The sequence below is a fragment of the Micromys minutus genome (genome assembly GCF_963924665.1).
Source record: "Micromys minutus genome assembly, chromosome: 6".
NCBI lineage: Eukaryota > Metazoa > Chordata > Mammalia > Rodentia > Muridae > Micromys > Micromys minutus.
Window position 1 is genome coordinate 74197422 of NC_137975.1, and position 19343 is coordinate 74216764.

At 43.1% G+C, this 19343-nt stretch overlaps 1 protein-coding gene across 1 annotated transcript; it reads left to right on the plus strand.

The window, feature by feature from the left end:
• Nucleotides 1-2149: 2149 nt before the first annotated feature.
• Nucleotides 2150-11939, plus strand: TRIM38 (tripartite motif containing 38; the record flags this gene model as incomplete). Its single annotated transcript, XM_080918532.1, is given in 14 exon segments — nucleotides 2150-2560; nucleotides 5308-5403; nucleotides 7243-7320; nucleotides 7322-7468; nucleotides 8383-8405; nucleotides 8500-8607; nucleotides 11444-11601; nucleotides 11604-11638; nucleotides 11642-11717; nucleotides 11720-11798; nucleotides 11800-11846; nucleotides 11849-11883; nucleotides 11887-11899; nucleotides 11902-11939. Coding segments are annotated over 14 exon segments (1344 nt in total).
• Nucleotides 11940-19343: the final 7404 nt, after the last annotated feature.

The following is a 19343-nucleotide window of genomic DNA, read 5'->3' on the forward strand; positions in this document are numbered from 1 at the left end:
CTATATCTTTTCCTTGGAGAACTGAAGCCATTAATATTTAAGGTTCTTGCACTGTATGCATTGACTGATGTCGTTGTGCTGATTCTGTGTCCTTAGTGACACTTTGGCTTTGAGTAATTATAGCTTTGTATTTCTTTGTACAGTCAGCCTCTCGGCTGTGCTCACCCCTCTATTCAGCCCCAAATATTTCTTCCTACATTTTCTTAAGGTTTAATGTGTTTGCTGTACATATTTTAGGCTGCTTATATCATGGAAGGTCCCCCCCCCCCCCAACTATGGCAGGCAGGTTTGTTGTATATATAGATCTAGGTTGGCTGGTATGGTCTTTTAGAGTTTTCATTGAGAAATGGAATGTTTTGATTCTTTTTTTAACATGTGACTTTGTGTGTATGTGTGTGTGTGTTTTGTGACTTTTGATACATCTTTTGGTTTGTTTGTTTTAACTATAGCACTGTGGGGATTTTCTTTTCTGATCTTGTCTCTTTGGTAGTTTGTGTGATTCTTGCATCTATATGACTGTCTTTCCTTAGTTTGGGAATACTTTCTTCTATGATCACACTGAAGACACATCTGGTCTATGCCACCTACCTTGGCTTCTTCTCCCTCATTTACTTCTATAATTAGAAGGTTTGGTCGTTTCTTGGTGGCCTACGCTTCCTGTGTGTCCCTTTCTGTGTTTTTATTTTTATATGCTTTTGTCATGTCTTCTTGATCTTCTGCCTTCTCTTTACATCCTGGTGTTCTATCTTATACTTGACTCGTCCTACTTGGAAGAGTTTGTTTGGGTTTTCTAGTAGGGTTATTGGGTTTTTCAGTTCCCTCTTCATTCTTGCCTTGAGTCAGCCTCAGAGTTTCCTATCTCTTACTGGATTCTGTTCTGAAACCCTGGACTGTCTGTCATTTCCCTCAGCCATGTTGTGTCCTCTTGAACACCACTCAGGCTTTTATTCTCTTTAACTTCATTGAGAAGTCTCTTCATTTTTTAAAGCTCCTTGGACTGTTTAATAAGGTTTATGATTGTTCTTTAAAACTCTACATCCTAGGTTTCATCTAGGAAAATGTCACTGGCAAACATATCTAGAGGTGTAGTGAGTTTCTCTAGAGGTGGGGAGGGGAGACACAGCCTTGGTCTCTCATGGTGTTTATATTTTTGTGATGGGATCTGGGTACGTGGACTTCTTTTGTTAGTTTCTATGTCTGATATGGATAGAGAATGTTGCGGTTGATGTGGGTCATGTTGGGTCTAGCGGTTGGTTGCCGCTTAGGTAAAATGAAGTCAAATGGACATATAGGACCAGGCTGATGTGCAAGATATGTATTCTGGTCCAAGCCTGGAGTTTGGGGGTAGATCTGGGCCCAGAAAAACCTATCAGGCTAGGTTATGGAGAAGAATATATAAGATCTGGCTGAGAAGGGAGGTTGGATGTGGTGTGGGAAGGACCAATGGGTCAAGGGCAGAAAGGTCTTGGTAGAAGCTTAAAGGTTGGTTATGGCATGGGCGGGGTGGCCAGACTAGGCTAGATCACTGGATATAGGACCCAGGGTTAGATATAGGAGGTTTCTGAAGATACATAGAAGGGAGTATCAGGCAGACTCACTCATCTCGACCCAGGAGAAGATCTGGCTGCTCTAGATCTGGCTAGATAGAGGGGTTGAATGCCCCAACAGTTATAAGTAATGGCAGCTATCCCACTATTCCTGAGCTCACGGGAATTGGAAACTTTTTGTACTCTCTAGTTGAGTTTAGCTGCTGAGAGGAAGCTGTCTTGCCTCTGCCATTCTCAGCACCTGGCACAAGAGAACACTGGACAAAAATGGATGGTTCAATATTTGGGTTATCATGTAGTCACCAGGTGCATGTGGCAATTAGGGAAATGGAATGTGAGCAACAAAACTGAGAAGCTGTACTTAAAAATCATTAAACTTTTATTAGGTTGAATGTAAGTGGCCACATGGGATAGTGGCTATAATGTGAGTACGATGAGATATTTATACATCTTCTCAATGCTAATCTGTTTCTCTTTTCCAGAGACTACAAACCTCTAAAGCCAGAATCTGTCAGTCGATTGTATTTAAGTTTAGTGAGGTGTACATCTACCACTGAGGAAATCATTTCTCTACTTCTGATTGCTACTTCTCAGGAAAAGCCATGGGCTCAGACTTCAGCACAGTAAAGTTAAGAAAGGTCACTTCTTGCTCCATCTGCATGATGTCCCACCCAGTGAGCATCAACTGTGGGCACAGCTACTGCAAATCCTGCATACGGAGCTATTATTGCCATACCAGCCCAAAGACAGGATGGAAGATGTTGGGCTGCCCTCTGTGTGGTAGTCCATTTAGTTTAGAGAACCTCAGGCCCAACATGGAGCTGGAAACCATAACTGATATGATCAAGGGGATGGAAGAGCAGGATCATGACATGGTGTGTGAGGAACATGAAGAGAAGCTCAATCGCTTTTGTGAAGATGACGGTCAGCTCCTCTGCTGGTGCTGTTGTGGGAAAGATCTGCACAAAGGTCACATCTTGGTCAGTGTGAAAACTGTGTACCAGAACAACAAGGTGAGAATTATGGATGGGGCTCCTCTACAAGTGTCCAGTCTAACGATCTTTGTAAGTATGAGAATTTCTTTGCAATAAGGACCAGTGTTCAGACCCCAGCACCCACATAAAAAGCACGGACTATACCTCATCTGAAACCTTAGTGTTATAAGGAGCAAACGCAGAAGGATCAATGGGACTTGATGGCCACCAGCTTAGCCTCCAAGTTCAGAGGGAGACACTGCCTCAAAAGAATAAGATGAGAGACAGAAAAGGACAACCACTATCTTCTGCCTCTGTGTGTGCACACAAGCTTGGGCACTCCCACACATGTGCATGCATGCAACTCTATCTCTCCTTCCTGCACACCTCTCTCTTTTATACACACACACACCACCACCACCACCACCACCACCACCTACCAAGATAGTAGTAGAAGGTTAGACTCCACACACAAAGTCAAACCATAGGAACTTTCTCATCACTGTTGCCAGGTCAGGCAGTGCTGTAAAGGTAGAAGAGGCAGAAGGCAGCACAGAAAACGTTTCAAAGCTGAGCCCAGACTCATCCTATCCCATCCAACTCTTAATCCTAGATCAAGTGGTGCCTACTATGTCCATTTAGAAAGTTTATTTAGAAAATAAAGAGCCAGAGGCACCGAGAAGATCTAGTACTATAAAATAACATCATGGGGAAATTTTAAATTATCTTCATAAGAAAGAGTGTGAGAGGACAAGTTCAAACAAGACTCCAGAAGACTCAAAGATCTGAAAGTAAATGCCTGTGGTGACTTATGTGGTGGGAGGTTTTCCATGACTCATAGGTCCTCCCTTGAGAGCACAGGGCTTTCTGCTTTGAAACAGTGAGAGACTCAGTCAGTCTTTCTGGTTTGAGGTGGTTTAGTTTTGTTTTAATGTGATGTGATTTTTAAGATAGGGTCTTCTACATAGCCTCTGCTGTCCTGATACTCACTGTCTAGTCCAAGCTGGCCTCGAACTCACAGAGAGCTGCCTGCCTCTGCCCCCAAGAGCTGTGATCACAGGCATGCACCACCACATGTGGCTGCTGTCTTGATCCTAGTCTATTCTTCCAGCCTTCAGGAGAACTTACTAAGTGGGCTCCCTATGCTCTATTCCACGAAACGGCCATGTCTTATATAAGGGTGGATCAGTGCCCCCCAGCCCTCCCTCTCCTTCAGCCTTCTCCGGCAATGCAGAAATTCCTATTTGAATGATTTTTTTTTTTTTTTAAAGGATGACTGTTACCTGTCACAGTTAGACTGCTAGGGTGAAAATTAGCCCTGGAGCTTGGCAGATGGATGACTGTGATAATTTGCTTAAAGTTTTTCCATCTTGTTATCTCTATCTATACACAGACATGAAAGCATCCAAGTCCACAGAACACATGCTGGGAGTTGCGTTGGCTTTATGGATATTAAATGAGGTAAAGTTTAAAACAGCATGTGACATATAGCAAAGGCAATATTTTGTTTTTCTAAGTCCCTCACAGACTCTTTTGGAAGATCTCTTGGAAGTTAATGCATACACACCTGTGGAGTTACAGAGGACAGGAGTCATTGTTTTTTAATCTTTTATCATTACAGAAGTTTCTGGTAGCCTCATATTATTCTAAATGAAAATATAAGAAACCATGTTAAGAATCAATCTGGGGATTTGGGCGATTAGCTTGAAAAAAAAAAGTAATCCCTTTAAGTTGATTTCTCAATGCCATCCTCCATACCCCTCTTCTCTCCAAACTCTAATAACTCCAATTAGTATCCTGTCCTTTCCTTTGTAACTTACCCATAATACATACTGTAGTGGTTTGAATATGCTTGGCCCAGGGAGTGGCACTATTAGGAGGTGTGGCCTTGTTAGAGGAGGTGTGTCATTGTGGGTATAGGCTTTCAGATCCTCATTCTAGCTGCCGAAAGCCAGTCTTCTCCTGTTTGCCTTGGAAACAAATTGTAGAGCTCTCAGTTCCTCTGTCCCCATTCCTATCTAGATGCTGTCATTCTCCCACCTTGATGATAACTGATTGAGCCACTGAACCTGTAAGCTAGCCCCAATTAATGTTGTTCTTTATAGGAGTTGCCTTAGTCATGGTGTCTCTTCACAGCAATAGAAACCCTAACTAAGATACACAGAGTCCCTAATGTGTCAAATATCTCAGTATTGGCTATGTTTGGTTCAGCACACTGTTTTATGAACTTTCCCTGAAAATGACTATAACAACTTTCCCCAAGTGACATGGTTTGGCAAATGACACTGGAGTCCCAATTTTACTCCTGAGACTCCCAATTATGCCTCTGGAGGCGAGTTATTTGACCCCTTTCTAAACCTCGTTTTCCAAAGCACAGCAAAGATATTGAGCGGCCCACCAACTGCCCAGGATTGCTAAGGCAATCAATAACGTGCCACATACACTCTGAGAGATGTATGAAGAGCTCAATAGCTATTCATTGTGATTTTACCACATTTTGGGGTGCTGAAGTTTATATTAGGTGCCTAATGGAAAATCAAACTGAGGGTGAGGGATGTAGCACAGTTGGTTGTGTGCTTGCATAGCTTGCAAAAAGTTCAGTGTTTGCCAAAACTGCAGAAGGCAGGGCACAGTAGTGGTTGTCTGTTTCTTGTCACTTAGAAGGCACAAGGTCGTCTTTGGCTACTTAGTGAGTTCAAGATCACCGTGGGCCACATTAGACCCTGTTCCAAAATGAAAACAAGATTGGTAAGAATTGATTTTACTTACTCAAAGTTTTCCTTCAGGAAAGACTCCAGAATACCATGACAAAATTGAGGGAACTCCAAGAGAATCTTGAAGGTCAGATCCATTTCATAACAAGCCAAATAAGTACCTGGAAGGTAAGAGTTTGAGTTCAATGGTGTTGAGTGATTTTCCGTAGTGAGTCCAGGCATAGAGGAAGACCGGGACAAATACAGGGATAGCTGTCCTCTGCCACTACCTGGGAGCCCTGAAGAAGAGAGCACTGCCTTCGTGTTCTACATGTTCACATACATTCCAGCTGTATACAATCACAAGGACACATTGTGCCTGGAAATACTATCTAACAATAGTAAGAGAATGATAACAATAGTAAGATCATGGGTGACCTGGAGTAAACCCGCTTCTGTTTACTACCCCTGGGAGAAGCATGAAAGTACAGCTCAAGAACAATCCTGTAGCTTGCAGGGCTAAGGTCATCAGGCTTGTCCAGTTTTCTTGGAGTTTTCTCACAAGTCAACAGAATTATTATTCTATAGCTTTAGTCACGGGTCATGTTCCAACACTCAGACACCAACCTTCTGATCTTGGTGGTGTGTCCGAATCCAGCTCTTAGCTTCACCGGGTGAGAAACCACCAACCTTTGAAAGAATTCATCCAGCAGGTGCACCCCAGGCTGAGTACAACAAGAGCAGTCAAAGAGACTGATGTGGTTTCTAAAGTACATGTACTGTGCTATTAAAAGAAAAAAAAACCTGCACACTACAGCTGCAGATATTTTGTGGGGCTTCAGCTTATTTTCCATGGCTTCTTGAAGAGGCTGCCCATGTGTCTGAAGTACATTCTTTCTAGAAGTATCTGAATTATCCATTACTTTAAAATAATTTTTTTAAAAGAAAGAAGGCATGACCTTGCTCCTAGGCATGGTAGAAGAAGTTTATTGTGGATATGAGGAAGAACATAGCCAAAGATACCTGGGAGAGTCCAGCATGAATATGACCCTGAGCCAGGCCATGGGAGAAGATGGGGAAGGGGAGGAACAGGAAAATAAAGGGTAGACAAAAAGAGTCAGGTAACCAAAATGGCTGGATTATACAGAGGGCAGCCCAACCCCTGGGCTAGAGAAATTTAGAGTAGGGAATGGACATACCAGCTATACCTGCAGCTGGTAGGGACCAAGGGATCCTGGGAGATCTTGGCAGCCAAGTCTGCCTTGATATATTAAATAGTACCTGGGCCATTCATCCTGGCCGAGTAACTAAAGACCAATTACTACACAGTCGATTTCCACAGCTAGTTCCATTTCTTCCTTCTGCTTCCTTTACATATGGATGTTTAACTCGAACTTTCAGAACATGTGAAAAATAAATGTGTATCCTGTTATAGCTGATAAAGATAAAGAATTCCTCCTTCTATAATTCACATTTCCCAGGATTCTGTCCCACCTTTCTCCCATATCTTAGTTGATCCAGAAGAAAATCAATGAGGAGTTAAACCTCTGAGTCCCAGGTAAGAACTTTCGGCACTTGCCCAGCTCCAGTGGCTGGGTATTTATTGCGAGCTTACATCAGGTCAGCGCAGCTGAGCCTGCTTTGGGGGTTAGGGCGGCATTATACATATGGCATTAAATTTGTTCTTAGCTGCCATTGGTGAGGACACTGAGAACACTGTTGCTGTTGTCATATTCGCCTTCAGCACACGTCCCTACTCTTCAAACTGAAACAGAAACCGTCCATTCCTCCTGACTCCCGGGGTCTGCTAATCACTGTGATTTCTGTGTCTCTGAAATTGACCACTTCTGGTGCTTTGCGTCAATAGAAGTATTAGTTCCCAAATTTTGAGCTGCTTTCAATTACTGGGATGTCATCAAAGCTTCCTCCTTATATTTTGTCTGTTTGTCAATTCAAAGACAGATGCGTGTCCACGCTTTGAGCAGTTTGTTTGTTTGTTTGTTTGTTTGGTGTTGTTGTTGACTCCAGGATGCCGTAGAGGATCGTAGGCAAACAGTCAAGACTAACCTCAAGAGTCTCCCGAGATTTCTACAGGAAGAAGAGAAGTCTTAATCTGAAGAGGTTGGAAATGGAGGAAAAACAGACGCTGATGTGGCTGAAGGACAGCGAGGCTGATCTACAGCAGACATATGAGAGAGTTCAGTGTCAAACTCAGGAACTGGAGGCCAAATGCCAGGGCTCAGCCCAGAAACAGGTGAGGGCGTGTGCTGAAGTGAGGAAAGAAGGCAGGGGACTCTGAGAGCAGGAGGGGTTTGGGAAGGAAGCGTGGAGAATGGCGAGGCCTGTTTCCACTCAAGGATGGCAGTGATATTGGTACAGGGAACTTGGGTTCATGTTCGAGTAGCATCAGATGACTTCCACTAGTCTACAGGACTCTTTAGGTTAATTAGAAAGCATAACTTACTTTGGGAAAACATGGAATTACAAAAAGGGGGAGGGACGGTTCCTGCTATCATGCTCACGTTAGCTTTTTCGCTGAGGTATCTGTCAGACTTACTCTTAGAATATGCTTTCGAGTGACAGATGGTGACGGTGTAGACAGGTAAGAGAGTAATGACAACTCAGTGATTTGTTTATAGGGTCTCTAATGCAGAACTTACAGCTGCATGTCTGATGTATCTGTCCCATTAAGATAAGTAACTGGAGCTCTGACGTCTTCCTCGGCTGGCGCTGCTGGTTACGCTTAGGGTTGAGAATGTGGCTTCTGGGCTTCACTTCTCTGTGGTAGGTACCTGCTTAGCCCAGTCTCGGGAGCTGTGTGTGCATTGGCCACTAGGTTACAAGTTATTTCTAACAAGGATTCTCTGTGGAGGAAATGTAGTCACTGGAAGCAGTCCTTGCCAGAGGAAGAACAAACCCAGCTTGTAGTTTTTAATTTAAGCAGCCCGCATTGTAAGGTACACATCTCCACAGGCTTCATCAATGGAGGGACAGGTTCCCCCTTTATGGCAAACTGTGTGTAAAACATTCCTCGGTGTCTATTATATGGAAAGATAGCTGATTCTTATTTCTTCTTTGAGAGGAGTGTATTCAGAGGGTATGTACGTGGAAAACTCCATAGGCTGCTGATGCAAACACAATCACCTTTTGGTTTTGTTTTTTCCATAGGACGTGAACAACACTTTGAGCAGGTAAGTCCTGTGTGAACACCCAAAGGAAGGGCTCAGAGTCTATAGGTGACTGGAATGTAGCATTGAGGAAAACCCCACCTTCTGCTTCTCCTAGGTGTGAGGCCTTGAAGCCAAAGCTACTGAAGGCTGAGACCCCAGGGGTTCACACTAACTGTGATGTGTCCGGGCTTTACTTTGATGTGAAGAAAATATTAAGACCAAGGTAGGGGTGTGCGTTCTACAGCTGGGAGAATCTTAAGCAGGAGCAGGTTCATCTCCAGCTGCAACGCTTATGACTTTTTTACAGGTATCTGTGGGTGTCTGGACAAACATGTAGACTGTACTTATGGATTATGTCGGTTTAGTGAAGTGGTGGTTGTGTGTTCTTCTCCAAGATTCACGATGTCATTGGCATTGAGTAGCTGACTAGATTTCCAGTACCAGGAATTGTTTCCCTGTTGTTGAGTTCTCCAATTAGAGAGCTGTCAGTTACCTCCAAGGTATGTGTGTCACTACCACACACACATGGTTATCATGCTTCATACTACACACATATGGTTATCATGCTTCACACTACACACACATGGTTATCATGCTTCACACTAGATACACATGGTTATCATGCTTCATACTACACACACATGGTTATCATGCTTCACACTACACACATATGGTTATCATGCTTCACACTACACACACATGGTTATCATGCTTCATACTACACACATATGGTTATCATGCTTCATACTACACACATATGGTTATCATGCTTCACACTACACACACATGGTTATCATGCTTCACACTACACACACATGGTTATCGTGCTTTCTTGGTTGGTGTTTTGGTTCACAGGCATCATAGCTGGATAGCTCAGTTGGTCGCTTCCTTCTTTTGGAAGCTCGCATGACATCTTCTGGTACCATAAAAGCTAGCTCTTAGAGAGGAGGCAGTCAGGTTACAGACCAGGCGCCTCTGAGCCCTGTGTCTGTAGTAATATGGATTTGTCTTCCATAACTGGGGGACCACAAAGGAAAACAGCAATAAGCTGTGTGTTTTGGAAATCTTCCGGACAACCCTGAACAGCAGCTCAAAGAGGACTTCTCATGTCTGGTATTAGTGGTTTTGCTGGATCGTCTATGGCTCTTGGAGGAGGCATTGTCAGTCCCAGTGAAGAAAGTCCACCTGAACCATGTGTGTATACCTATACTCAGAATTACTTGTATTATAGGCTTTTTAAAACATAAAAATAGTTGGTGTTATAATTCCTCATGACTTGTTCAGACTTCCTTACTGTTATTTTACTGTCCTTCTTCTGTATTTCTATCCTTTATCCCTCCCCAAAGAGCCCCCCTTTCCCATTTCTCCAACCAGATCACTTTTACACTATTATTTATTAATTTCCCTCCCAATTGGTCCCTAATGCCCTATCCCAGAAATGCTCCATTTTTACTTTTCCTGTTGTTTGCGGTTACCCCAGGATATGTACTCATGTCTGAAGATCTGGTTGTTCACCTACTTTTGGTGACTTTGCCACACTCTTGCTTTCTAGCATTTAGCATGCTTGGCATACTATGTATACAGCTCCCTTCTAAATCCCAATTCCATTATTGCCCATATCTCTGAAGGCAACACCAGCCTCTCAGTTCCTCCATATGAGGCAGAAAGAAAAGAAAGATCCACTCTGAACATGGGCCGTATCATGCCATGGGCTGGAGATTAGAAGCAAGAAACCAAGAAAAAGGAGAAAAGCAAGCCCAACACAGGCCTTCTTTCCTCTGCTTTCTGGTCAGCACAAGGGGCTAAACTATTCCTGTAGACATGCCTTTCCACCAGGAAGGACTACATCCCTTTGAACTTTGGAGCAAGAAAAAACTCCACCATCCTCCTTTAAGTTGCTTTCTGTCAGGTATTTGGTCACAGTGAGGAACTGTGTTTACTGTAAGTTACAGTAAATCACCGATATTCAGCGTTTATTGTGAATAGCTCTGGTTCATAGAGCACTGTTAGCAAGGCAGGTAGGTGTCTTAGTTACTTTGTCTATTTCTTAAATAAAGCATCATGACCAGGGCAAACTTATAAATGAAGACATTTAGTTTAGTGCTTATGGTTTCACGGGTTGGAGTCCATGATGGCAGAGCAAAGGCGTGATGGATAGCAGGGAGAGCTGAGGGTTTACATAGTCTTGATCTGCAAATAGGAGGTACAGAGGGAGACTGGGAATGGATGAAGTCTTTTGAAACATCACAGTCTATCCCCAGTGGCATAGTTCTTCCAACAAGGTCACTCCTCCTAATCTTTCCCAAAGATTTCCACTAACTGAGGCAAACCATTCAAACATATGAGTATATGGGGGCCATTCTCACTCAAAGTACCACAGTAGTTGACCAGCATGTAGTATACTGGAAATAATTGTGGGAACTTTCCTCAATCATGAAGAACATGTTAGATATAAGACAAAAACTAAGTGCTACTGATCCCAATGAATAAACTTCATTCTCTGTTCTGTTACCCAGTGCTTGGGACATCCTATAGCTTCTGGCCCACGACTATTAATTCAAAAGCCTCTAGTTGATAACAGTTTGGGGAAATTATTTTGCCTCTCTTTTCCACTGGTCTTTGTACTTTCTGCTTATTTGTGGAGTTTTCTTTTTAAGATAGTGTTTGTGCAAAATGTAGTTCTAAACAAAGAGAGGCTCCATGATCAGTGTCAGCAACCCTAAAAGTTCTGAATCGGGGTGGGGGAGCAGGAACCAGAGTAATTCTAAATAGTTCTGGTCCTTGGCATGTCTGAATGACCCATGACACTGGTGATAAAGAGAAGGGTATTGATGGTATCACCACCACTGTTCATCAGGCACGTACCATACCCCAGACAAGCATTAGCTAGTTTAACTCTCCTCCTCGTGGTTTACAATGGGCACGGTAATTTTCTTTTTACAGGTACTTTTTACATAGTTTGCAAAGCTAGAATTTTCATGTTTAAATCCTGCCCAGATCTGATCACAGTCTTGTCTTTGTAACTCTTAAAAGACTGGTTATGGTTGTTTTACAGCCAGTGTGATCCTGGACCCCAGCGCAGACCTTTTAGACCTCACTTTATCTAAAGGCCGAAGACTAGTGACTTACCAAAGATGCCACAGGGGTCTCCAGGCCTCTGCCAAGTGGTTTTATGGTTTACCCTGTGTCCTGGGCTGTGAGGACTTTCCTTCAGGAAGATATACTTTGATGTCTCGGTTGAAAATGCAAGTAGTTGAGATGTGGGGGTCTGTTTGGAGAATGTGCAGAGGGGCTTTAACATGAAGAAGGAGCCTGCATTTGGATTCTGGACCATCAGGAAGAAGACGGCCTGGAAGTTTTTACTTCCACCTCTACTCCTCTCCTTCATCTGAGTGAAAAGCCCCAGCTCGTGGGGTTTTCCAGACTATGAGGCTGCAATTGTGACTTTATACAGAGCAACTACTGACCTCACATCTTCACCTGCCCCAAGGCTTCTTTCTGAGATACTCTGAGGCCCTTTTCCGGGTTTACCAATGTAATACCTGCCATATGTAATCAAGGAAAGAAGTAAAGTTCCTATGCCTTAAGTAGCATCACAGAAAACCCATAAATCCCACAGGGTGGAAACTTTGTTTTTCCTCACTGTTAGTCCAACGCTTTTAATGAACTTTCAATAAATGTGCATTGAATTAATAACCCTTCCAAATGTGTTGGATATTGAATGATTCAAAATATATTGTACAATCCCTGTGTTCAGACAAAGAATTTGAAGATATTTATTGTTTTCTGTTTATAGTGGCCACATTTGTGAGGGACTTAAAAAAATTAAATCATTAAAGTAGGAAGGCCCACTTTTAATTTGGGCCACATCTCTTGCTGGAAGACTAAATAAAGGACATGGAAGAAGGAAGTTGGTTCTCTCTCTCTCTCTCTCTCTCTCTCTCTCTCTCTCTCTCTCTCTCTCTCTCTCTCTCTCTCTCTCTCTCTCTCTTCCTTCACTGGCAGTTCAGCCTACTTCTTCTGGATTTCAGTGTATACTGAAGACCAAGTGAGATATTCACCTTCATGTACTGAACAATGCTGGATTTTTAGATTTTCCTTTGGTTGACAACCATGGTTAGACCAGCTGGACCACAGCCTATTAGCCACACTAATAAATAAATGATATGTGTGTGTACATCATATATACATCATAATACATATATACATACATGCATACATGCATACATGCACACACACATGCATACATACATACATACATGCATGCATACATACATACATACGTACATACATACATACATACATACATACATACATACATACATACATACATACATAGTGGTTGTTAATATCCTATTCTGGAAAAGGGGGTGTTGGGATTGAAAACAATTTATACCATTTTTTCTACATTTAAAAATATGCTTTGGATGAATTTTTTAATTATAGTTTTCAGTTTCTCAACTATTATTCCACCTTTCCTTCGTAGTTGACATAATCTTCACTAGATACACATATTGTAAAGTGTGTGTTGTGTGGTTTCACCATGCTGTAAGCTAACACGCTGACCAGTAGATGGCGCTCTTGTATTTCTGATGGCTGTGGTAATACAGCTTTGGCTTTAATACAGTATAAATACTTCTTGGACCAAGATAAATAGAGGTAAAAGTTATCTTGTTTTTACTAGGGATTTTAAACAATTTAATCCAACAATGCTTTTTGGTGTTTTCTTTGTTGTTACTTTTTGGTGTTGTTTGAGATAAGGGTCTCACTGTGTAACTCTAGCTCACTTGGAACTAGCTTTGTAAACCAAATGAACTCACAGACCAGCGAATTCACAGAGTTCCACAGGCCTGACTTCACGGAAGTTCACTATGTAGCCTAGGCTGGCTGCAAACTTATGGAAGTCTTCCTGCCTCAGCGTCCCAAGTGCTGACTGTTGAGATTACAGATATGAACTACCATGCACAATTATGATTTTATTGACTGGTTAATCAATTTCCATTTTTAGAGACAGGATCACATATTGTCCACGTTAACACTATGTAGCAGATGATGACCTTGAACTTTTGATTTCTTTTGCATCCACCTCTTGAGTGCAGGAAATACAGGAGACACCACTATATCCAATTATGTGATTCTGGTGGTCAAGTAGGGGCTTCATACATGCTAGGCAGACATTCTACCATTATAAGTTACATACCTGCCCCCTTGGTGGGTTTAAATGTCACCTCATGGGAACCTTGGGTTTTATTTAATTTCTATGAATTTCTTTTACTTTAGCAATTAATCAACCTCATTAGAGTCAGGTTTCATCATCCCATCAGAGTCCATGCAAGCCAGCACTCAACACTTTGGCACCATCACTCAGATTTCTTCTTTGACCATTTTGGGTCCTTAGTCACACTCTACCTGTCATTCAAAGGCTGTGGCTGTTTAGGGTGAGAGTTGGGAGTCAGACAGCTTGCTGTCTCTAAGTGAACAGAGAAACAAAGATAGGTCTAATGTGCTCAGACAGACAGAGAGGTGTGTGTGTGTGAGGCAGACAGACAGACAGGCATGTGAGAGAAAGTCAGACAGACAGGTGTGTGTGAAAGACAAACAGAGGTGTATGTATGAGAGAAAGAGAGACAGAAACACAGACAAAGGTGTGTGTGAGGCAGACAGACAGACAGAGGTATGTGAGAGAAAGACAGACAGACAGGTATGTGTGAAAGACAGACAGAGGTTTGTGTATGAGAGAGAGACAGACAGACACACACAGAAAGACAGAGGTGTGTGTGTGTGTCTATGTGTCTGTGTCTGTCTGTGTTTGTGAGAGGGTGGCTGTATTTTTCCTTTCTTTTATTCCTTTCTTTTCTCTCTCATTCTAATTCTCAAGCAACTACATTCCTAAAATTTTAGTATTTTAGTGAGAAGACATCTGAAGTCAGAGAAACTGTGGTCTCAAAATGTGTGTTGAATGTTGTTTTATTTTTGGTTTTGTTTGTTTGTTTATGTTTTGGTCTCTGTGCTCTTTTGCTTGGCTTTAGTCAAACACATAGGCCTGGGAGGCTGTAGCAGCATGGAGTGAATGAAGTCCATGACCAAGGCAACTCATAAAAGAAAGCATTTAATTTAGGGCTTATTGTTCTAGAGGGTCTGAATCCATATTTGGTATCGTGGGGAACATTTCAACAGACAAATAGTCCTGGCCCTGGAGCAGTAGCTGTGAGTTTGTATATTGAGACAATAGTCAAGTAATAGAAAGAAAGCCAATTGGAACAGCTTGGGCTTTTGAAATCTCAAAGCTCACCCCCAGTGACACACTTCCTCCAATACGGCCACACCTCCTAATTCTTCTAAAACAGTTCCACCAACTAGGAACCAAGCATTTAAACATATGAGCCTATAAGGATCATTCTCATTCAAATCACCAAAGAGAAAAAGAGAACATACACACACACACACATGTCTGTGCCCATTTGTGGATGGTGAGCTTCCTTAAATCCAGAACAGGGAATAATGAAAACAGAATAGAATGGCCCCTTATCCCAATCCAGGTAGTTTTTCAAATCCAGCTCTTCCCCACACTGTCTTCCTAACACCATATTTAGTCCCCAGCAGATACTCTGTTTCATCCCCAAGATGTATTGGCAACAGAAGTCAGTAGGGCTTTACATGCCATTTGCTGATCTTTCCTTACCAGGATTATAACTCTTAGTTTTGTGGGGTCTTCATAAGAGAAGACTGTTCAGACTTGGGCTGAGCCAACAGAAAGTCTTTATTAACCAGCCAGCTACTACACTGGGTGTTGGGATTCCAGGGTAAAACTGAACCTTCTTCGAGGTGAGCATTTAAGCATAAAAACTATGTCCTGGGTTGACATCCTTCAGGTGACAAGAACAGTCAGGCAGAAGCTGGTCATTTTTCTCTACCCTGGAGTCTCAGGCAGCACTACAACACTAGATGTGATATACCATCAACATATCACAGGCCCCACTGGTCTTAGGGCTAGGTGAGCAGTACAGCAATGGAGAACAGCGATTTGGAGGGGAAGTCAGTCTCTAGGAGGGCCAAGATTTTTTAAATGCCCCTTTTACCCAGCAATGAGAAGCACTCTTTCTCCACAGGTAACACCATGGCATGCCCCGTAGTAAAAGCACACCAACTGACTGCCCGTGTATATAGTGGTGGACTTTCCTTTTCCCCATCTGAGAGCTTGGGTCAGATTGCTTGGTTCTGTTCTCAGCAATGAAGTACCTGGCTTGGACCCAAATAACTTCGGTTGAAGTAACTATTACAGCTCTCCTGTACCATTGTTTTTATCTTTTATCTCAGGACAGTCATGAAGGAGCACCTGTGTCATCAAGCAAGAAGGTGGCTTAATTGATGGTGGTGGGTTTTTCCAAATCAGACTCAGGGATGAGTCAGGAGCCTGGTACAGGGCAATATAGTAATTAGACATTCAGAGTTCTCCTGTTCTTCAGTGGGGTCCTCAACTGTGTCATAGGGTTCTGTGAGTATAATATCTTGACCCATAGTTAACTTTAACTTTCCTTTTTCCTCTCTTTCATTAAAGTAGCAGAATCTGCCACAGCTCTTAGACCCTAACCCTAACACTCACAGGACAGGTAGAAGGTTTTTTGGGTTTCTCTGGGCAACTTGGTAGAGTCAAAGGATTCAGGTCCCCAACAGGAGAGGGTGCAAATTTTAAGGCCGTGGGGAGAGGCTCTCACACCAGAGAAAGCTACCAGAAAGGTTGACCAAGGTTTAGGGTATGTCTTCCCACCCCTAATTATCCAATGAAGAGAATCCTTCCCGGGTGTGGCCACTGCTTGGGTTTTAATTCATTTCATATATAATCAACCTGAAGGAGACAACAGGGAAGCTTAGCCTTATTCTGCAGTTGGATATCGATATAAGAGGGGTGCTTCCTAAGCTTTTCTAGTTGTCTGCCTCCACCTGCAGACACACACACCAGCTGTGGATATGTAGAGCTCTGTGTTCAGTTCCAAGGAGATTTCTAAATAACATAAGACAGAGGCTCTACCACAGGGCTCGTCATCCCATCAGGCTAAACTGTGGGCACTCATGTAAACAAAAGGTTACAGGTGTCATCCTGTGGAGGAGAAACCTGAACTATCAAAGTCCTGCCAGCCAGTCTCTCTGACTCACTTTCAGAGACAATGGGGACTAGTTCTTCAGCCTGCTCCCACTGCAGATCTGGAAGCTAGTAGTCTGTGCACAGCAAAGCTTGAAGATTTCCACTGGGGACATTTGGAGACCTGAGTTACCATGCCCCCTCCTCCCTTCAGACTCATGGTAATATTAGCCACAATGTTTTTATTGGTCTAGCCATAATGGATGTCCAGGATTGGACTCAGCGCAAAGCATTTTTTACTAGCTCTGTTGTATCTGCAAATAAAGGTATGCAAAAATAAAAATGTCGGATTTCTTCACTGAAACCATGATGAACTAGTACATGACCAGTAAGACAAATTCAGGAAGGCCTGTGCAAGTCTACACTTCCACCAGCAGTAAATTCTCCTTCCTGCACATCCTTGCCAGCTGGAGCTGACATTGCTTTCCTGATCTTGGCCATTATGCCTGATATAGAGGAAACCTCAGAGATGCTCTTTGATGTGCATTTCTGATGAGGGATGCTGGCTTTTCCCCCTCAGTTATTTGCAACACAGAATTTTAACCTGGAGCTGTAGTTAGATAGCTCCACCCAGGACGAATTATGCAGGATAAACTTAAGGTAGAATTTGTGCTATGAAGGACTTATGAATAAACTCACTTAGGATCTACACAAAGTGGCATTTAGCTACTGGACATGGCCTTCAATGTAATCAGGGGTGGGGGAAAAGCAGGTACTAACCAGGCCTCTTAGTAACTATGGGAAAGAAAATGTTATGTCATGACTGAAGTTGGGGATTGTTGCTGGGGCTGCTGAGAAAACGTTTCTGCTAAAGCTTGGCTGCAGTTGGTTGGTCTCTATCCCCTGAACTAAAGGTGAGAAGCCTAACTTACAACCAGCCACTAGACTCACCCCCATATCAAAGAAGCCTCCACTGGGCACCTCAGGTGCACAGAACCATTAAGTTCTGATCTGCTGTTAAGTCCCCTGTGATCTTATTGGGGGGGGGCATAATTCTGCCAAGTGGACAAAGTAGACCCGGGTGACAGCTGTGCTGGGAAGAACAAGGCTGGTACAGCTCAGAAGTTACCCTGGCAATATCTTTGCTGTGTAAATCTCTTTTCTGTTCAAGTACCAGGCTCGTGGTCTCCTGTATCTGTTTAAATTGCACAAAGTATAACCTGGGACCAAGACCACAGGAGATTTGAGGAAGCCAGTGTATGTGGACTGTGTAAATCCAACGTCTATATAAGCTGTACAATTGTCAGTTTGAACCTGGTTCCCTTGTGTGCATCAGCCAGAAACAGTTACATGCGTTATTAACGAGCCTTCTTTCTTTATTAATCTGTGACTGGAATGATTTCTCAGTGGGAAGGCTTATCAATTCTGTAACAGTGTTGACACAGTTGAGCACAGCTCAGACTGAAGTATCACTAGGACTGAGAACTCGTGAGAGTCACTGCATTAAGACATCTGAGCGAGGACAACTTCACACAGGTAACGGTGAGGATAAAGCAAAGGAAAATATTACAGAGGTTCCCAATGAGGCATTTCTTTCTGTGAGTGAGAACAGTTTGCTTGTTACTTGATCACCAACTATCAGAGGAGGGGAATGGATTAACACAACTATAGACTAAGATCTCTGAGGCTTTAAGAAGTCACCAGAACAGCTGCCTCAAATTCACAAAAAAATATTTCTGGGGAATTTTTTTTTTAGCAAGATATACTAATTGTTTCAAAAAGGTTAGGCCAGGAGAACTTCGGATGGAGTATATGGCCTGCACCACACTGGGAAAGCCACCAATGACTGTGTCTGATCACCTGGGCACAACCTTGTTCAGCTCTCTCCCTAGACTCAGGTCTCTAGCACTGCCCTCAATGTCTTAGCTCCCAAATGTCAAGAACCAGAGAAAGGCAACCAAAGGTGGGGTCCACTAAGAAAACAATGCAGCTCTCTGACTCAAATGAGAGACAGTTAGAAGCTGTCATAGAGAAATAACACAAGAAAAAAGCTTTGTGCCCAGGCAAAGGAAAGATCAGTGAGGGACAGCACAGTGAAATAGAACAGAAAAGGAGCCAGAATCGCCTGTGTCCCCCCTCCTGGGACATGCGAGTCACACGTGATTAAAGAAGTGTGCTCTGTTCCGTATTATATTGGGCTGTTATCTTTGCAACCATTCCTCTCCTCTGCTTGTGGACCCACCACCAGTGGTATACAGAGCCCTCCGACCCTCAGTTCATTTTCCCCTTTATCTCAGCTTCAATTCTGTTCTTCCAGTTGCACCTCCACTGGCCTGAGGCAGCAGACTACCTACCAGGCCGTCTCACCAGCCGCTAACAGCCCCTATACTCACCTTTATTGCTTAGTCTTCCAACTGAAGAAAAAAATTACTAGTTACAAAAGTGACCACACAAACATGTACACAGAGAGAGAGGGGACACGGGGTGGGGGGGAAGGAGGGGAGAGTCAGTCTTTGGGGAGGGAAATGTTTAGAAAAAAAATAGAGCCTTTAAATGCACACTCTATGTGCTTTCCTTACTGAGAACTCCGTTGTATCAGTTGGGCATCGTGGCACATGCTGGTAAGTCCAGCACCCCAGATATCGAGGCAAGAGGATCACCACTTCGAAAACAAGAGCTCCATAGCAAACAAGATAAAACCCACCACACCATCGTTACGTCATGTCCGCGCGATAGATGTGGCTCCTCTCTCCGTTGTTGCACTGTGGCCCTCACAATGTCTCTCTTACATGTGCCACTCCTGTGTCTCCTTGGGGACATCAGCCTATCCTATCTCTATCATGTCCTCTTGCCTTTCTTTCTTTTACTCCTGAAGCCAT